This window comes from Myotis daubentonii, chromosome 17 (genome assembly GCF_963259705.1).
Source record: "Myotis daubentonii chromosome 17, mMyoDau2.1, whole genome shotgun sequence".
NCBI classification, from domain to species: Eukaryota; Metazoa; Chordata; class Mammalia; order Chiroptera; family Vespertilionidae; genus Myotis; species Myotis daubentonii.
The window spans coordinates 18849046-18870414 of record NC_081856.1 but is presented as its reverse complement, the minus strand read 5'-3'; the positions used below and the strand labels follow the sequence as shown (position 1 = coordinate 18870414).

Genomic DNA, 21369 nt, shown 5'->3' with positions numbered 1-21369 from the left:
ATCAAACTTAACCTTGGATGGGGGTGGCAATGGGGTATTCTGGCATAAGGGGAGGAAATATTCATTCTTTCATTACATTTCTATCATTGATTTATTGTAAGTCTGAACATGTTTCTGGTTTTAAAATGTTCAGTGAACTGTCCAAATGACGAATGATTCTCCTAAAAAGATGGCATAATTCAATGAGGGATTTTTTTTTTAAAATATATTTTATTGATTTTTTACAGAGAGGAAGGGAGAGAGATAGAGAGTTAGAAACATCGATGGGAGAGAAACATCGATCAGCCGCCTCCTGCACACCCCCCACTGGGGATGTGCCCGCAACCCAGGCACATGCCCTTGACCGGAATCGAACCCGGGACCCTTCAGTCCGCAGGCCGACGCTCTATCCACTGAGCCAAACCGATTTTGGCATCAATGAGGGATTTTAACATGAAACTGAACTCATGATACACTCAAGCACTTTTGACAGATACTGTAATACAAGTTGGCCATTTCAATTTCAAAGCCACAAATACAGAGTGAGAAAGATTATCTTATGGGACTGATCTGAGCTGTAACATGAGAAGTGTATACTGAGCGCTTGTCTGGTTACATCATATCCAAAATAATTTCTTTACAAATTTGTTATATGCTCATATAGATATTTTATTGAGAATATACTTTGGAAAGAGTTCAATTCTTTTTTAATAGACCTATGTTATTCAAAACTATATTACTGACCAGTCTTCAGAGAAAAAGTTCTTTACCTAAAATGCATCAAGGATGCGCATTTGAGAATTCTTCCATCATTCTTTAGGAAATAAAATAAACTTGCCACTAACTTCTATTTTTAATTGGAAACAAATGTATGAAAAAAAACAGAATGTGTAAAGTATTATATTAACATAGAAGCTAAAACACAAAGTAGATTATATTTAAATTTAGTAGGCTATATTTAAATTTTAAGGAAAAGCAATATATTTCCATTTTTTAACACTGCTATAGCTTAACATATTTTTAAATCTGCCTATCTAATAATTGTTATCTACATATATAAAAGTCTAATATGCAAAGTGTCTCCTCAGGAGTTTGACTGGAGATCGCTCGCTCGCTATGACATGTGCTGACCACCAGGGGACCCCGGCAAGCAGCTGGAAGGCCCCCATTGATCCTGATCGCCGGCCAAGCCTAGGGACCCTACCCAATTCGTGCACCAGGCCTCTAGTATTTGATAAAACACATGATTTATGGCCTTTCACTACTAAACTTTGTGTTCACGTAAGGAAAGTTAATTTAAGTTACAATAAGCCTTACAAAATGTTAATTACAAATACTGATTGTTACCTGGTTCTTACATCTAATTTGCATCTATTGATGATACAGGATAACTCAAAGAGGATGGGGAACCATCCTCTCACCCACACCCTGTCTTCAGGCGCCACATTCATATCGTCGCTTGTGTATTCCTTAAAAGCCTTCAAGAAGAAAGGTAGGGTTATTAAAAGCAAAACATAATGCCTATATTAAGCACATTTCTCTAAAACTTTAAAAAATGCTTTACAAATCAAAGCGAACAATTTGATAAAACACAATAATTTATAAAAATGATGGCGATTATAACTTCCTATAAAGAGCACTGGACCAGAACCCAAAAGTTGGTTTCAGTTTCAACTCTGACACCAGATTTCTGCATTATTAACCAGGTTAAATCAGGTTTTCATTTTTACCATTTGAATGGTTATGACACCATGTAGCCACACTAACCACACTGGGGAAATGTGAGGTCAAATGAGTCAATGCATGTTTAGGTAAAAAGTATAAGCACCCCATAGGTCCATGTCAATATGCAGTAAAAATCTTATTACTAAATCTATGATGTATCACTTCTCCTTATGGTGGTTATAAAGAGAGACTCAAATATGTGAGTTAAAGTTGGAAGGCAGGTTGCCAATTCAACCTTTTACTCCAGTGCTGAAGCCCACAGTCAACTTCAGTACTGCAGATGAAACACAACAGGCAAAAAGCAGCACAGGAATGGTTAAAAACACAGGCTTGAGTTCGAACTCTGTCTCCTTAACTAGCCCTGCAATCACAGACACATTCTTTAACTTCTCTGTGCCGCAGATTTCCTATCTGCATGGGACTGTAATTGTTATGAAGACGAAACAAGTTAATACGGGTGAAACACTCTGATACTTTCAATTAGCGTTAGCTATCAAGGACTGCCCATTATGGCTCAGAATCAAGCTCAGATAATTTTTGGGTTTACTGAAAAATAAACGCTTCATATCCTCTTAATTTCCGGTAAATGTAGATCTCAGACTGGGAATAAATAGTCAGTAAAATTTTGTTTACAAAACGACACTGCACCTGTGGTCTGTCAGACACGTATTTTGCACAGTGGCGAATAAGTCGGATTGCTTCCATACTTGTGTCTGGGAAAGCTGCATTGCATGCAAACTCAGACAAACACTTCACTGCATCCTGGAAGGAATCAATGGTCGCTGGAAAGTGTTTTTCAAACACAAGAGCTAAAAAGAGGGAAAAATGTATCAAAGTAATTATAATGTCATTTATTCTGAATTGCATCAAAAAATACATCAATCTGGTACACAGCAGGTACTATATCAACAGTTATTGAGTGAGTATACAAAATTATGTTTACTCTCTCTTTATCTCAGTTTCTTAATCTATAAAATGAGAATTACAATATCCACAGGATAGTTGTAAGCACTAAAATAAAATAATGTAAGTAAAAATGCTTAATTCAAATAAGCACTCAAATAATAACTATGATAATGTCATTATTCTTGATGTTGATGTTGGTCATTATTATAATCTTCCAGATAGGTATAACTTATATTTTTAATATTTTATTCTCCCTCAAAGTCAAAGTGTACTGGGTATAAACAAAGACTTTGTCTTAAGGCTCCCTAGCTTTGAATATCAGCTCTATCACTAGTTCTGTGCCCTTAGGAAAATTACTTAACCTCACTGGGCCCGAGTTTCCCAATCTATGTATTAAAGAGGGGTGACATTAGAGATACTTATCTCATAGTTGTGAAGACTGAAGAAAATACATGCAAAGTACTTACAGGGCTTGCCATATAGTAAATGTCCAATAAACGTTAACTATAATAATATATTCATCATTTACTCTGCTATGTAGGCAAAACTTGAAAACCATAATAGACCTACAACCTTATATACTTGAATTATCTTCTGAACAGATTATAGTTTCATTCATTCATTCCTTTTTTTTTCTTTTAACTTAAACACAATTAAAAGAAATACTCACTGACAATGTGCCCTGTTGTTTGGAATGCAAGTTCCACTATGCTTTCATCTTGATCAGATGCAGCTAGATGAAATACAGAGAAAATGTTCTTCCATCCAGACCGAATGTTAGCAGCTTGAGAATTCACCATCTGTGCTATACATCGCACAACCATATCTCGAATGGTTGGAGACCTAAAATATTAATTTAACTTCTTGAATAAGCATATAGATAAAACATCAGTTTTCTTTCCCTTTTTCTGTTTCTCTCCCTGCACTGAAAAATAATAAAGTATTTTTTGATATTAAGCAATTCAACAAATATAATACCTGTTCCGTTTCATTATATGTTCAAAAGGTCTTAAGAAATCCTTCTGGAATCTGAAATTAGCAAGCTCCCCTTTCTCTAAGAACTTCATTGACAATTGTCTCAAGGAGTCTACTGCAAAAATAGCTACGTCTTCATTAGGATTACAGCCAACCTGCAATGGCAACAGAAATACAGGGTGCTAATGTCAGCGGTGAAAATATAATTTTTTATTTTTGTTTTAAAAATAGTGTATCATTAATAGTGTATGTAAGTAAATCCTAAGATTCTTTATAAAAGCACTAATTGCTAATAATATTTCTCAATAAGAAAAACATTATTTTAACTAAATCCTTAAAACCTCCTTAAAACCTAGAGCTAAAGAGAAAACAGAACTCAAAGGGTTTTCTAAATTTAATCTTAAAAAAATTGCTTGGAAAGAAAAATTCTCAATTAGATTATCATAAGGAAATTTTACACAATGAAAAATAACATAAATGTAAGCAAATCCTATAATTATTTAAATACCTTATTAAAATGATCTCCAATAACTTCCCAAATTCGAGACCATTGCAATCTTATTCTTCCCATGTTGTAATATGATATTTCTACTATTTTTTGTAGACTAAACATTCTTGGATGTGTAGTGGAAAGTAATTCATCCATAGACACAGCACAGAGCCAACGGACAAAATCCACTATAATATAAATAGATTTACAATTTTTTAGCTTAATGTTCAAGTCTTTTAGCCAAACAACGAGTTTATAAGTGAAATAAATGTACATACTTACCAATAGCATTTCCATCTAGCCTTGTAGAGCCTGTAAATATTCTAAAGGAACAGAACAACCCCATGATTAAAAAATGTATAGCCTGAAAAAAACATGTATAGTCTCACATCTATTATTACATCAATTCAAACGTGGCTACTTTTATCTGTATTAAAGGAACTAAAGAAATCAGGTAGTCCAATGAAAATTTTTATTATCCTAAACTTTAGAAACTATAATTTGATGTTCCTCCCTCTAACCTTTTCATTCAGTAATATATTAAAGAATATATGGTTCTAATTTTATTAGTAAATTTACAAAAACTAGTTATCTTATGAGACTCAGAATAAGAAAAATATTAATTTGTAAAACAAATAATTGGTACACTATAAAACAGAAAATTTTTCAATCTTTTCCTGATTATCTATTAACGTTAACAAAGTTTTAAAATGAAAAATTCTACTTAATTTCTACAATGTATGTTTGATTAGAAAATTCATTTATGTTACGTTACAAGCGATTTAACAGAACCTTACATATAGTCTCCATCAGTTTAACCAAGAAGTAGCTGACTGACTTTTCTTAGGGCATTCAAATACTTAGTGTTAAGCTGTGCTGTCCAGCTTTGCCCAGACTTCTTCACTGAGTTCTGTTTCTGTGTTTCAAAGTTTCATAAAAGACTTCAGCATAAACATATTAGTCTTCTTTTTTAATGTCTGCATTTTTATCTATGCACTCAGTGGGTTTATAACCAAGGGTTTGAATATGACTTCCAGAATGAAATGATATTCCTCAATTTAAAATAAACACCATAAGATCTGCATGGTAAAGAAGAGAACTTAAAGGCAGGAGCAGGTCAAATATTAAACTTAGAAATAAAAGTAATCATAACAGTAACAGCTACCAATAATCACAAGGTGGGTATTATCCTGACTGCTTAATATATCCATTCAAAATAATAACCAATATCCTGGGAAATAGGTACCATTATACTCTCAATTTTATGGAAATTTCCTAAAAGTATCAAAACTAGTAAGTGCTAGAGCCAAGATTCAAAACAGGACAGCCTGACTCCAGAGGCCACCTTCTTTTTTTAAAAAAATATATTTTATTGATTTTTTTACAGAGAGGAAGAGAGAGGGATAGAGAGTTAGAAACATCGATGAGAGAGAAACATCGATCAGCCGCCTCCTGCATACCTCCTGCTGGGGATGTACCCGCAACCAAAGTATATGCCCTTAACTGGAATCGAACCTGGGGACCCTTTAGTCCTCAGGCCGACGCTCTGTCCACTGAGCCAAACCGGTCAGGGCCAGAGGCCACCTTCTTAACCACGGAGCTACATTGCCCCACACTTACTTGAGCAAAACGTAATTTAAACATTTTAAATATATTCTAGTTTTTTCCTGCATCCATAATATAAATGTTCTGAGTATATTATTTTTAAGATTAAAACAATATCATATTGCTTTAATTTTAGTGCCCTTGAATGCCTACCTATGTGTTTTGTCAATGAGTAACAAAAACAAGACTGGAAAAACTACTTAGAAACTAACAACACGATAACTCAGAATCTGACCTCCTGCTAAAGGAATACCTTGAGATTTCCCATACTGCTCTTCTCAAGAGAACAAAACAATAATTCAAAGATCTGGCTAAAAACACAATCTGGGAGAAAATATAAGAGTAATAGGGCCCCACTGAATTCAGTGATTTGACTGGATCCAGATATTAACATCTACAAAGCTTTCACATGAACAAACAATGAAAATTGCTGGACTATGCATTGTATGTGTCAATTAGCCAATTTATCAAACTACAGGTATCCCCAAGGAGCAATGTAAAAAAACAAAACAAAATAACCCACACCAAAATCAGAGTCAAAACTAAATAGTATAGGAGAAACAAATGAAACAACAACAAAAAATGTTTAACCGAGAAAGAGGCAAGTGGCAAAAGTTGAAGGGGTAAAGAATAGAAACAGAAATGGAGATTATATATAACTAGAGGGGATATACGCAACTCTGAATGCAGTGAAATAATGGAGAACAAAGGCCACAGAGGGGTTGCAGCAGCAATTAGATGGGTCCTGTAGACCCAGGTGATGATGGAAGGCAGTGGAAGCATGCATTCTGGGAAAGCGCATTCAGATGCCTACTCACTTTGGTAGCCTCTGAGAGGTGCCCTATTTCTAGTAATGCTTCGCTAAACATAAGTGATAGATAGAAGCACAGTGGTCTGTGGAGGCATTTAAAATTAAACCTTAATATACTAAGGCAGGAGAAAAAAAGTTGTCTCACAAAATCAGCCTATGAAATAGATTCTAAAGTCCCTGTAGGAAAAGCAAAGGGCAGTAGTATGAGGATCTTGTGTTCTAATATTAAAAGACATGTCCGGAGGTGTGAGTAGAAAAATAAATTTGATATATTACTGATTCATCCATATCATGATAGTAATACAGCAATGCCAAAAAAAAAAAAAAAGATTGACCAAACTTGCAGATTCAAGATTTAAAAAACATTAAGCTGTATGTAACACACAGGCTAAGTAAATTACTATATATGTAAAAAGTTTTCACAGTGAAATATCTGAGGTAACATTTCTTTCTTTTATCTACCTGAAAGATATTTTTGAGCAAATGAAGTGGGGGATGAGCTGTATGTATTTTCTGAATAGTGACAATGTTTCAAAGTATGAGATGAGCCAGTTTTACAAAGCTAGATCTGATGTGCTTCAAAAACCATGGTATTAGTTAACTGTGTTTTTTGTTTTTTTTAACTTTTAGAGATAAACCATTCTGGGACAAAAATCCATTCCTGCATAGTTTAGGATACCTATAAAATTGGTCTAGTTTAGCAATGGCTAGCAAATTCTACCCTAGCAAATCCTAGAGGATCAGGTACTCCAGATTAAAGTGCACAATATTCTCCTAAATTCTAACGGATTCCTCAGACTAGAAAAGTAGAGATAATTAGGATATATTACCATTAAAAACTTGAAGGTTTTTAATAGAATCAGCAATTTTTCTGTTAAGAAACAGAAGCTATAAATAATTAAGCAAAGAATTATTATTTTTATTTTCATTTTTAGTTCCTATACTTGTCAGAAGAGATTTTTCAGAACAATAGGCCTAAGAGTAGGAAAATGACTGTTTTTGCTGGATAAGTAGTTTTCAAGGATGATACCTGATAATATTTCACCACTGTCTTGAATTCCAGGGCAATCTCAGTTAGCTTATAGACTAGAGTCCAAATATTACATATGAATATAACCTCAGATATCTGAGAAGAAATTCAGAAGAAATGTAATGAAAAAATGAAATGCACCACACAAGAATAATATAATCTTATAATATATCAAAGATGTAGCTTTTGTTTTCATTATAAGCTAAAATTTAAATACTGAGTTTTTATATAAAATTGGACATTAATTTTATGTTTGCAGAAGACTTTGGTGATGATGAGTTTGAGAGGACAAAGGACTAATAGTACTTTTGCTAGGATACCTGTGAAACAGTATAAATTATTAAAACAGACAAGCATATTATCTGTTCAAATGAGTGACATGTCTACCTATAACAAACAATGGATAGTTGAATAAATCATAATGAGGAATGCTCATATAAAGTATATTATGGAAACAGAAATAGTAGGTAAAATGTTGACTCTTGCCTGAAGAGATTCCCATAATGACAGTGAAGGTGATTTTCTGGAAAGCAAGAAAACCACTTGGAAAAAAAGCTACCCTGATAGCAGAAAGGCAGACATTACACTGCTCTGAAGTTGCACATGCAGGTAGAGAGGTTTAGAGTGCACACTCAAGATATGCTGCTTGACTGTACGTCTTGGCTCCATTCCCCAAAACTCTCTATGAATGAAACAGTCATCAAAATAATGAAGACCCAGTTAGCCTGGTTGTGGAATGAGCAAGTTATTTAATTTCCCCACGTCTCAGTTTCCTTATCTGTAAATTGAGGACAATAATACTCATCTAATGAGGCTACTTAAAGGATTAAACTAATAATACAGGTAAAGCACTTTGAAATATACCAACCATGTGGTAAACCTTCTAATTATATAGTGGGTATATCAGTGGTTCTCAACCTTCCTAATGCTGCGACCCTTTAATACAGTTCCTCATGTTGTGGTGACCCCCAATTTCATTGTTACAAATTGAACATAATTAAAGTATAGTGATTAATCACAAAAACAATATGTAATTATATATGTGTTTTCGGATGGTCTTAGGCAACCCCTGTGAAAGGGTCGTTCGACCCCCAAAGGGGTCGTGACCCATAGGTTGAGAACCGCCGGTATAGATGATACACAATCTTTCTTCATCCTTCCCAAGAAAAATGCAAATAACCTCCTTCCCCTAACAAAAAAGATTGCAAGTGGACATTAAGAACTATTTTCAAGGATAAAAGTTCCAGGGAGTACTTCCAGGGTCAGTAGCCTGGAACACTCTAGTTCTGTCTGTACTTAGAGCAAAAAGTTTTATCTGATGCAAAATAACATAATGGATCAGCATGAGTCTCAAAGCACCAAAACAAACAAACAGTACATATTACATTTATGTTTTTGAAAGTTTCCATAAAAAGGGGCAAAGAAAAAAAAATTTAAATGTCAGATTTGTAAAATGTTAAGTTTCAATTTGGGGGGCATTCATCTGGTAAAAACTAATATTAAAAAAAAACACACCACACCACTAAATGTTCTATATACTAGAAATTTTAAAAATCTGAAACTAAATATTCCCATAGTAAAATAAACCAGAGTATGGTTTTTCTTTTAGAAAACAAACTAAAAATGAGGAACACCTGGTAATGTCTATAATATACCAATTTCCAAGTTCTTTCCAAAGAAGCTTATAATGAGAACTGCCAGCAAATCCCTTCATTTTACCCCTAATGCAGTCCTCTATCAGAAAGAGAAAGTACACTCTGTTTCCCAATAGGGATAATAAGGGGAATATTTTCTATACAGGAAATCAAACATTTGTGTTCTTTTTCATCAAGGTTACTATTTGCCTAATGCCCACTAATATCTACTAAAACTTACATTATCATACTGTTTCTTTCCTATATTCTATAACAGCCGTGGGCAAACTATGGCCCACGGGCCGGATCCGGCCCGTTTGAAATGAATAAAACTATTGAAAAAAAAGACCGTACCCTTTTATGTAATGATGTTTACTTCAAATTTATATTAGTTCACACAAACACTCCATCCATGCTTTTGTTCCGGCCCTCCCGTCCAGTTTAAGAACCCATGGTGGCCCTCAAGTCAAAAAGTTTGCCCACCCCTGTTCTATAACCTAAAATGCAAAAGTATGTGCTTCATCATTTAAATCACATCATATTACAATACAGTCTTACATTACTTAACGAAATTTTTTTGGCAATAAAATTTTCTGTTTACTACTGTGCACAAAAAATCTAAATGCTACAGAATTAAACCATTTTCATTTAAAAAGGGAATAAAGTGAATACCTTACCTATCTACAGCAACAACAACACTTTGAGAACTGGTTTCTCCAATGGATTCCTGAATACTTGCTATCTGCTTCCAGTCCACATTTCCTCCAACTACCACACATAAAAGAGAGTTATTTCAGTTTGAAAGTAAGTCTGAATGCTGGAAGAACACACTTAGATTTCTAAAATACATTTCTGAAATCAGTTACTTTCCTAATGAAAGAAAGAATGCTTTGGGTGAACAATTCGTTTGGCATCAGTGACCTTTATCAAGGCAAAATGTGATTAATGAGCTATACTAATTAGTACACAGACATGGTTATAAAGATGTAAATTGTGTTTGCAAAAATTACACAAATTAGGGCCACTGAGAATTTAGAGCACAAATTAATGACATTAGGCATAATTACTCTTAGTGTTTAAGAAAGACAGTACTAGTTCAGGTTCCAATGATCCCTCTAAGGATGACTCCCAACTCCACATAATCAGATCTTCCCTGTCATTTAACCTCCAGTCCCTATTTATAAATGCTTATTGAAAATTCTAACTATATGTTCTAACATCCTCTTATTCAAAAGAATTTATTTTTCCCAAAAAACTGGTTCCATATGTCAGACAGCAGAACAACAACTTCCCCAAGTTTTCAAACTCTTAACCTTACAATCATCTTCAAGATCTTTCCACTAGTCACTAAATCTTTCTTTTGACCTGTTTTCATATCATTCATTAATTTTCATTCCTACTCAGTTAAGATGCTTATAATTTCAGGCCCAGATAATTGAAAGTTTCCTGAATGCTTTCCTTGCTGCTAATTTCTCCCCTCTTAAAATCTCTCCTTCATTCTCTTGCCAGATTAACTTTCCTAAATCGCCAGCTTCATTTTGCTTACTATTACTTTCAGGATAAAGTATAAACTTTTCAACACAGCACTTAAGGCAGTTCCCTTCAACACTCTAGAGTCTAGACAATATAGCGTCTCTATTCAGGGCATTCCCTCAACTATCTAAAACCCTAACTAGTTTGAGTTCCCAATGAAGGATTCCTCTCCACTGCTCTCATCTTCCTCTGAACTAAGCATTTACTTACAGAAGTACTACTCAAATTAGAATTTCTTCCATATAGTTTCATATAAATTACTTTGGTTGTGTTAATATTGCCTTCTCAGCCAGATAAAAAGATCCCTAAGGTTAGGAACCAAGACATAAACATTTTCTTTTTATATCCCCCCTACACTTCACTCAATATTAAGTGCAAAGCAGATGCTCAATAAATACTGTTGACTTGACTGACCAGATACTCAATAAATGCCTTTAAGAACGGAAACATAATAGATGACATTATTTAAACTAGCTGGACTCAATTCTATTCTAGCAACCGAACAAAGTAAAAAAGATGTCCTGTCCTCAGAGTTAACAATTTACCAGGAGAGACACCACTTACAACCAACTTTAATACAATGTAATGATTACTTCATGACTGAAACAAACTAATTATATATAATACAAGTTTTGCTAAATATATTTAATTTTGATGGGATAAAGGAGAATGGGGATGTTAACTCATGGGAAGGTTTCAAATATGAAATATTAATTTAAGTTGGACCCAGAAGGATGATCATGTGGGAAAGGAGACAAGAGGAAAAGCAATTCAGGTAGAAGGAGCAGCATATATAATGTACTGGAAGTGTGCAAGTGGATCAATCAGATAAATATATACCCAGCCCTATCACCTTGGCTAAAATGAAATACTTAGTACATTAATAAATTGTGCATAATTTATATTGGTGCATAACTTACTTGGTGCAAAAATTAATACTTGGTATATAAACTAATACTTGATGCATTATTAAATGCTGTTAATAAAGGATATTAATTTATTTAAACAAACACACACACACACACACACACACACAGACTAAACCAACTTGATTGTCTGTTCTACATCATCTAGCCTTAATTCTGACTACAGCACCCTGCTGAAGAAAACATCTGCTGTCTGGATAGGTGACAGGGCACAGATGTACAGGGGATTAACCAATGAGATGGCCTGAAAGGCGAGCTCTGCCTAACAGGCCAAGTCAAAAGACTGGCTCTCTCTTGGATGTAGACGCAAAAATGAGAGACCTGATCTATCAGGAGTGAGTGGAAAATGGGGCAGGCTAAAAGAGGTAGATAATATAAGAGAAAGCCTAGATAAAGCATGAAAGAGGTAGAAGAGTATGGTTGGTTACTTGAATGGCTTGGAAGTCTGACATTTTTATTTCACTTCCAGATCCCAAAAAGTGTGTATTTTTCTGTAAATGCACTTCTCCTGAAAGAATAAGGCAGGCCATCTCATATCCTTGCAACCTAAATGGCACAACGGCACAGTGATCAAATTAATTTTAATTCACTTCCAAATATACTAATAGTAAATGCTATCAGCATGCATTATTTATTGTTTGATTAAACTTTTAGGAGATAAAAAACTTTACTGCTATTTTATTTTTAGTGTAACCTACTTCTGTTGCTTGGCAAAACTGAGCCCTGGCAATTTGTACCTGTCATTATTTTGGCCTTCCCACACTTCTTAGTTCTTAAAAAAAAAAAAAAAAAAAAAGGCCTTTCAAAAGCTATTGAATCAATCATTGCACATTCATTTCACTTGCCTGTAAACATTTTTCACCTGTATCTTGTGCTATTTCTGGAGTAATTATAGTTCTGATGTTCCAAGTCAGACTTCCAGATTATATAAGTCACCATGCAGGTGCTCAGGCAGTTCTAAATCCTGCTGCTGGGTCACCAAGTTATTAGGTCTACAACTGCATCACCCAGAACCACAGCATCTAAGATACAACTGAGGTACAGACTGCACTGCTGGCTGACACAGTTGGATAACCACTGGGAACTAACTGCCCCAGTCCAACTTGAAGCCACATATGGTCCTGGTCTTTACTTCTTTCCCTATGGATCGTTTTTCAAGCTTGAAATTCTTTTGGATTTCCTAAGAATTTCTACTGCAAGCAACAACAGAGAAATCACTAAAAGATAAAAGTAGAAATTTTCCAGAAATATAATGTTGCAGTACAAAGCTTTAAAAGGTAAATACTCCTAGATCTCAGGTGTATTCCTTCTTGCTAAGTCATGTCTCTAGATTTCTTGGTTAAAGTGGGGTGGGAAATAAGGACAGAGAATAATCCAGAAACCATTAATAGATTTGCCTACATACCAAATCCATTTATATATATTCTTATTTAATCCTAACAACTCTATTAGTAGATATTACCATTAGTTTGAAAAAGATGAAACCAAAGCTCAGAGAATTAGTTACTTGCACGCAGTCAGGAAGAAATTTGCAGAATTCAAACCCAAAAGTATAGTATTCAAAGTGAAAGACAGTCTAAACTTTGCCTCTTCCCTGATGAAACTTTTTTCCATTTATGACTAAAAATGCATGGCCTCTGGCTCTCCTGTATCCATTAATATTTTCCTTTTTTTCTATTTGGTTAAATCTGGAAGTTCCTGGCCAGACTAAGCACATGGGAAACCATGGGCAAGTTTCCATAGTAGCAGAAGCATTTAGGTAGGTCTGCACAGTACCTTTAAAAAGCCTGAATGTGAGTGCTTTCTCCAATTGCCCTTACTATTTACAATCTTATACAAGCCTTCACTCATTTAAGTTACCTACTTAGTCTTAAAAGCAGTAACTTTAAACTACCTTTCTTCTACCCCCAACTACGAGATTAAGACTAAACCTCATTTAATGTTGCAAACTATTTCAGGCAAAAAAGACTTAGTTCTCTATACATTCATCTTGTTTTTCCTGAGAACGATAGCCAATGGGCATTTTATCATATCCCTCCAATTGTATTTCATTCCTACAATAAAGTTACTTAGATTGAACAAGTTAAACAATTTTTGATACTTCATAGAAATAATTTGTAAAATGCTCACCCAGGCCTAGCCCCACAAATTCATCAGGAGCCTGATCCTTCGTTCCAGTAAGAGATCCTTCTCTGCCTCGCACTGTTCCAGAAATGTATCGAGGTTTCACTCCAGTTCCTATAAGTTGTGCAAGCTCCAACTGACTGATGCACTTCAGAATCTTAATTTTAAAAAAGAAGAAAAAACTTAATTCCATGTTAAAAATGTTTGCAAATATATTTAAATGGATTTAAACTTAGGCTACATTATAAATCACGAGAGGCCGGTGCACCGCCTGCGGGAACCAGTGGACCCCTGCACGGCTGCAGCCTGGCCTTACCCTCCAGGTCATCAGGCTCCCGCCGCTGTTCTCGTTGATCACGCACAGTATGAAGCAGTGCTCAAAGCCGTAGGCGGCCAGAGAGGAGCCTGAGCCCGGGCTGGGCACCCTGCCGCCACTAGTGCGTGTAGAGGTAGTGTCCATGGGAAAGGATCATACAGCTGCACTCCCCAGCTGTCAGCCCAGCGTCTGGTGCCCATCTGCAAGCGGAGCGGCACTCCCACTGTGAGAGCACACTGACCTTCAGGGGGCATCTCCTGTGTTAAGCATCTGCCCCCTGTGGTCAGTGCACGTCATAGCTACTGGCCAGTCACCTGGTCTTCTGGTTGCTTAGGCTTTTATACATATAGATTATAAAAAGCTATCTGTATCTACCCCGAATGTACTTAATTTTCTCCCCAAACACTTAGGCATGTCAGTGATAAAATATTTAGCTCATTTTATAAATCAAATTACAAAACTAAAAACAGAGAAAGTGCTTATACCTCATGCCATGAATTTCCTAAATAATTTCCATCTGTATGAGCCACTGTGATAAGCGTTTTTATTGTGTCAATGTTCTTCTGTTTCATTTCAGTAATACCAGAACTCACTGTGAGTAAGGTAAATCTTGCTAGTGCCTGAACATACGCATCTCTTTCCAGCTATAAAAAAGAGAAAAGTACACTTGACATGGTTGTAAACACAACAGAGTGATCCTAAATTCCCTAATGACAAACTGTTTACTTGTTTACTAAGTTTTTAACTGACAAATCATAACTTATATACAATACCTCAAACGAGAGTGTTTATTTAAGATAAATGAGACAGAAAATTTCTAAAATACAAAGGTGAAGGTGTCAAATCAAGATGAGATTTTATTAATAAATTCACATAGTAGAAAAACATTCACTGAATATTTGTTTCAAGTACTGTGTGAACTAGCAGAAACCTTATTTATAAACTTGCTCACTTTTTCATTACAAGTAGACTGTGCTTTTTAAGTCCTATCATTCATAATAAAATATAAAAGTTTTAAAAAAAGAAAGCAAGATTTAACTACCTTTATTATCAGACAAAGCATATAAATTACTAGGAGGGGCTATCTTCATGAAAATTATGTGCTATATACCTGGTTTTCTTAAACTTGTTCTGAGGGTTAAGACATATACACACACATACACACATATATATGAGAAACAGTTTATTCTTGTATTATTATTTATTAATTATTGTATTATTCTCTATATGAACAATTATAAACCTACTATCTGTATATAAAATATGAAAATATATGTGATTCAATAAGAACTTGCAACATATTTATTTAAATAAGATATCGAAATTAACATATAGGAATTCAAAGTCTTGGGGAAGAATTGCAAACCAAAGTTGTTATGAATTTTAGGCACATCAGTATAGAACTACTCTGTCATAGATTCTCAGATTCTTAAATATTAAGATTTAAATTACATCATAAACTTGAAATTAGTTTCTCCTAAGTCAAACATAAAAAAATAATTTAAACTATAGAAATGGCATAAGTACACTGACCACAAAGGCAAATTTCTTTATTACCTGAATGCTGAAAATGCATGCAATTCTGATTGCACATCTTATACCTTCCAGGCAAAGAGAAGCTACTTCAGTATCATCACAGTCTTGTAGACCCACACTGAATGCAGCCAGAAAAGGTGTCCAAGCCAACTAGGAAAATTAAAATTTAAAATATATCATGTATATCAAGTGTTAATTAAAAATTATGATAATACTACATTCATAGTTCTCAAGGCTTTCAGACAATAAATAACTTGAAGTTCTGAAAAAAAAAAAGCAATAAATTTCTTAGCATAGCTATTTGGAAAGCTTTCTTAGACAAAAGGAAAAAAACTGATTTAATGCGGCCTGGTCTTAAATAAATAAAAGAATAAGATCATAAATTCAGTAGAAGGCCTTACGAATATTTTAAGTGCAGCACTTATAAATTATTCACATCAATAAAATGGGATAATCAATATTCAAAAATGGTATCACTTATACCCCTGACTTGAGAACTCATCTCTCTCTGCAAGCTTTTTCCCTTGCAATATCATGGGCTTTTTATTTCCAAGAAAATCCTTTAGCATTTTCTACTTGCAGCAATTCTATTACTTTCTTTACTTTAAGCACGCTCTCTGAACATCATTTAGCCTTTTTTTTTCCCCAGTCAAATACTTTACATTGACATGTCAGCAATAACCCTGGACAATACTTTAAAAATATAGTTCAATAAAATATTTCTTCATTATAGACAGTGAAAGCCAACAAACACTAAATTTTACTATAAAAACTGAATACCTACTTTTAATGGAAAAGAAACAAAAAAGAGCTACCCTTTGACTGCTGAACATGCTAATGTCAAAACATAGAGATTAGTGTGTGCGTGTATGACTTTGACATGTCTGATGTGAGAGTATTTGCTTTTAATAAGTCGTCATGAAGCAAAACTATAAACCATATAGCCATACAGATGAAAAAATGTTTATATGAGTGTGCTATAGAAATGACAACTAAAATGTTTAAAAGATCTAAAAAGTTTTTAGCATTATGAAGGAAAACACAACACTTTGCTTGTAACAGCAGAAAGTTTAGAAATAAAGTGTATAATCCCTAACAAATAGCATAAACCACAGTACCTAACTTCAAGTCTTAGCTTTGCCACTTATTTAATCTTTCTGAAACTCAGTTTCCTCCTGTTTAATAACTGGTCTATCACTGTGAAGAGAAGCTTTGGGCAGCATATGAAGTGCAGAACTTTTAAAATACAAAGTACTACATGGAAGTAACAAATGACACATTCCACTAGAAACCCTGTATAACATTTTATGGAAGTATATGGTCCATAAGCCAGTAAAAAATGTTTAACTCTATTAGAAATTAAAGACAATGATTTCTCCAGTCAAATCACATTGAATAATATCCAGGGACAGTGAAATTAAATTGCCCACTCATAACTGTATAAACCTTTACAGAATACAACTTGCCAATTGTAGAAAGATTCCTAGTAATGTGTGTATCCCTTCATAGTATAATGCACTCTAGGAATCTCTCATTTATTCCTTGACCCAGTCAGTGCTTATTATTGAGCACTGGCTACAAGTGAGCAACTGTGCCAGATACTGGGAAAAGTGAACAGAACAGATGTAGTCCTTGCCTTGTGGAGCTTAAAGTACAGCCAAGAGGCGTACCAGCCTTACGTTTTAATACACATATTAACATAAATGTACAAACACAAATGGTTATAAATACAATGAAGGAAAAGGACAGCATGTTATGAAAAGGGACCTAATTTGAATTAGAGGGGTCAGAGCAAAACTTTCTGAAAAGGTAACATTATAAGTGGAAACTACACAGGCAAAGAAAAGAGCATTCTAGACACAGGACACAGCTTATAAGAATGCTCTGGAGAGAAAATAATTTAGGACATTCTAGAAGCCTAAAGAATGCCAGTGTGACTGCAGCACAGTAAGAGACAGAAGAAACAGAAGAGTTCTAGCAATGAGTTTGGAAAGGCAGGTGGTCTCTAGACCCTCTCAGTGTGCTAACTTCATCAAGTGTCATGCAAAGTCAGTGAAGAGCCGTAAGGAAGAAGGTGAAACTGCATTTTTTCTTTTATAAAGATCACTCTGGCTTCTGTAAATGGGTAAGAAGTGCACATAAGGACACTACAGTATTGAGAGTGAGAAATGAGGGTGTCTGAAGAGAACAGTGGCAGTGCTGAGAGGATGTTTAAACTATAACTAATCCATATCATAAAACGTATTGACAAATTCTTAATGATACAGGGAAATAGTTATGTGAGAAACTGCAAGATAAAATATTCTATACATAATACGATCACAACAGTTTAAGATAAAAAAGTAGTATATTAACAAAAGGTTTTTTCTGAATGGCTGAATTATGGCTATATCCTTATTTTGCTTTTTTCTGCCTCCCCCTTTACAAAAACATTTGAAAAACAAAACAAAAGAAGGGTATAATATTATTCAAAACAGAAAAGCTGACTTATAAAATATATTTTATAATAAATAAAAAGTGTTTATAACATTTCAACATGATTTTCTATTATTATTCCAAAAGATAAAGCCAGTTATACACCACTATTCCTTTTAACATTACCTCCTTAGCCCCCCTCCTATTCTATAATTCTCCATCAACTTTTAGAAATATCACTCTCACTTAGACCTTGAAATAGGGGTAAAAGTAATTATAAAATTTTACACCTAAAAGGAAGCACAGAAATCTTGTAGTCATTTTCACCACCCATACATATGTATAGTGAAGTCTGCATTAGAATTTAAATTATGATCTTTAGAGGAGAACCAAGATGGCGGCATAGGTTAACGCCGGAGTTTGCTGCTTTGAACAACTACTTCAAAAGTGAAACTAAAAGACGGAACGGACATCACCCAGAACCACAGGAACGCTGGCTGAGTGGAAGTCCTACAACTAGGAGGAAAGAGAAACACATACGGACACTCAGAGGAGGTGCAGTGCTGAAGTCAAATTCTGAGGTGCGGAGTGCGCGGAGCGGGCTGGCGGCGGAGGGCGCGGTTGTTGTTTTCAATCAGGAGGGAGTCGCAGACTCTGAGCTCCAGATACAGGCGAGTCTTTAGGGACCCAGACTCAAACGGGAGAAGCGGGACTGTCTGGCTTCGGTCAGAGCGAGTGCAGCTTTCTCTCCGAGCTTTGCAGCGGGTGCTGGGACTCAGAGAGGCAGAGCCCCTGGGGACAGGACTGAGAGCCGCCATAACTGCTCTCTCCGGCCCACCCTGTTGATCCTGTTCAACCGCCCTGCCCAAGCCCTGCACAGAGGCATTTGCTGGATAGCCTCAGGCAAAGGCTAGATTAGCACCTCCCTAGAGGACAGAAGTTCTCTCACTGCTGACACAGCTGATTCTCACAGCCACTTGGCCTGGAGGTCAAACCCTCCCTGGTATTAGCTACAACAATCAAGGTTTAACTATAAGACTGCGAACAAAGACCACTAGGGGGTGCACCAAGGAAGCATAACAAAATGCGGAGACAAAGAAACAGGACAAAATTGTCAATGGAAGATATAGAGTTCAGAACCACACTTTTAAGGTCTCTCAAGAACTGTTTAGAAGCTGCCGATAAACTTAATGAGATCTACAAGAAAACTAATGAGACCCTCGATGTTATATTGGGGAACCAACTAGAAATTAAGCATACACTGACTGAAATAACGAATATTATACAGACTCCCGACAGCAGACCAGAGGAGCGCAAGAATCAAGTCAATGATTTGAAATGCGAGGAAGCAAAAAACACCCAACCGGAAAAGCAAAATGAAAAAAGAATCCAAAAATGCGAGGATAGTGTAAGGAGCCTCTGGGACAGCTTCAAGCGTACCAACATCAGAATTATAGGGGTGCCAGAAGATGAGAGAGAGCAAGATATTGGAAACCTATTTGAAGAAATAATGACAGAAAACTTCCCCCACCTGGTGAAAGAAATGGACTTACAGGTCCAAGAAGCGCGGAGAACCCCAAACAAAAGGAATCCAAAGAGGACCACACCAAGACACATCATAATTAAAATGCCAAGAGCAAAAGATAAAGAGAGAATCTTAAAAACAGCAAGAGAAAGAAACTCAGTTACCTACAAGGGAATACCCATACGACTGTCAGCTGATTTCTCAACAGAAACTTTGCAGGCCAGAAGGGAGTGGCAAGAAATATTCAAAGTGATGAATACCAAGAACCTACAACCAAGATTACTTTATCCAGCAAACCTATCATTCAGAATTGAAGGTCAGATAAAGAGCTTCACAGAAAAGGAAAAGCTAAAGGAGTTCATCACCACCAAACCAGGATTATATGAAATGCTGAAAGGTATCCTTTAAGAAGAGGAAGAGGAAGAAAAAGGTAAAGATACAAATTATGAACAACAAATATGCATCTATCAACAAGTGAATCTAAGAATCAAGTGAATAAATAATCTGATGAACAGAATGAACTGGTGATTATAATAGAATCAGGGACATAGAAAGGGAATGGACTGACTATTCTTGGGGGGGAAAGGGATGTGGAGATGCGGGAAGAGACTGGACAAAAATCGTGCACCTATGGATGAGGACAGTGGGTGGGGAGTGAGGGCGGAGGGTGGGGTAGGAACTGGGAGGAGGGGAGTTATGGGGGGGAAAAAAGAGGAACAAATGTAATAATCTGAACAATAAAGATTTAATTAAAAAAATAAATAAATAAATTATGATCTTTAGCTTCCACAGACCATCTTAACCACACAAACTGCAATGTACTTTACCCATTTTCCCTTTCCAAACTTAACTAGACTCCCCTCCACTTCCCTACGATCCTTATGATGCACTGCTTACTCATTCTAGAATTTGGAGAAAGGGTAGAAAAAAAAGAATAGGAAATGAAAAAGGAATGAGAATCACATTTTAAAGAACCAGTACCATTCTTAGTAGGTCAACCTATAAAAATAAACAATGCTTCTTTCTATTCCTTACTCTTTTTTTCTGGGCTCCAGGCATATCAGAACCCTCCTATTATATTAGTTCCTAGGCCAGAAGCACTGAAAGAGAGCAAGCAGCTCAATGAAGATCCTTTGGAATTTTAGGTAACTCCAAAGTTACCTAAAGTTTGAAATAAAACTTATTTAGAGAAAACCAGGCAAAGGATTAATGATCATTCTTTGAACTTTTTCTATTCTTAAAATCACACAGCTATTAATTCCTAATAGTGCATACATTTGTCATTCTCTTTAAGAATACATTTTGTATTTGCCATGTCCTAAATAACATGGCTTTTTGGTTCGATGTCTACACCAATGGGATATGTCATTATATGTAAATGTCTACTGCCACCAAAAGTTACTAGTAACTCTTACCTTAAACATGGGTCTCACATGCTCCAAATGTGTTGCACTTGTAAAAGGTGCTTGAACATGGCTCACGGCTTCCATGAGTGCTTTAGCTGTCTTAGCCATCTGTTCCATTTCTAAGTTATACAGAAGTCTTCTTTGTTTTTCATTGGCTACATCTGAAACAACCACCATTAGCATTTAAAATAGGAAGCATTTAAAATGTTATTTTGATGTTTTATTACAAAACAATAATTACCACCAATATACTAATTAAAAATAGTCCTAAGAAGTCAGACACAAACGGTCACATAATGTATGATTAGACGCATATGAAATATCCAGAATAGGTAAATCCATAGGAACAGAAAACAGACTGGGATAACCAGGGCCTAAGGAACGGGAGGGAACCTGAAGTAACTGCTTATTCGAACAGGGTTTTATTTTGGGG

At 35.4% G+C, this 21369-nt stretch overlaps 1 protein-coding gene across 3 annotated transcripts in view; it reads right to left on the bottom strand.

The window, feature by feature from the left end:
* The window catches only part of ARFGEF1 (ADP ribosylation factor guanine nucleotide exchange factor 1), a 104096-nt gene that overhangs the window by 16639 nt on the left and 66088 nt on the right, over nt 1-21369 (bottom strand). For all 3 annotated transcript variants that reach the window (XR_009449669.1, XM_059672969.1, XM_059672968.1), the window contains exons 19-29: nt 20946-21097; nt 15612-15740; nt 14540-14698; nt 13745-13895; nt 9833-9923; nt 4358-4398; nt 4094-4263; nt 3589-3740; nt 3281-3453; nt 2353-2513; nt 1327-1457 (exon numbers count right to left, since the gene is read on the bottom strand). Coding sequence is in view for 2 of the 3 variants with exons in the window: in XM_059672969.1 (XP_059528952.1) it covers nt 1327-1457; nt 2353-2513; nt 3281-3453; nt 3589-3740; nt 4094-4263; nt 4358-4398; nt 9833-9923; nt 13745-13895; nt 14540-14698; nt 15612-15740; nt 20946-21097 (1510 nt within the window). In the remaining variant the exon portion in view is untranslated. The remainder of the gene's footprint in view (nt 1-1326; nt 1458-2352; nt 2514-3280; nt 3454-3588; nt 3741-4093; nt 4264-4357; nt 4399-9832; nt 9924-13744; nt 13896-14539; nt 14699-15611; nt 15741-20945; nt 21098-21369) is intronic.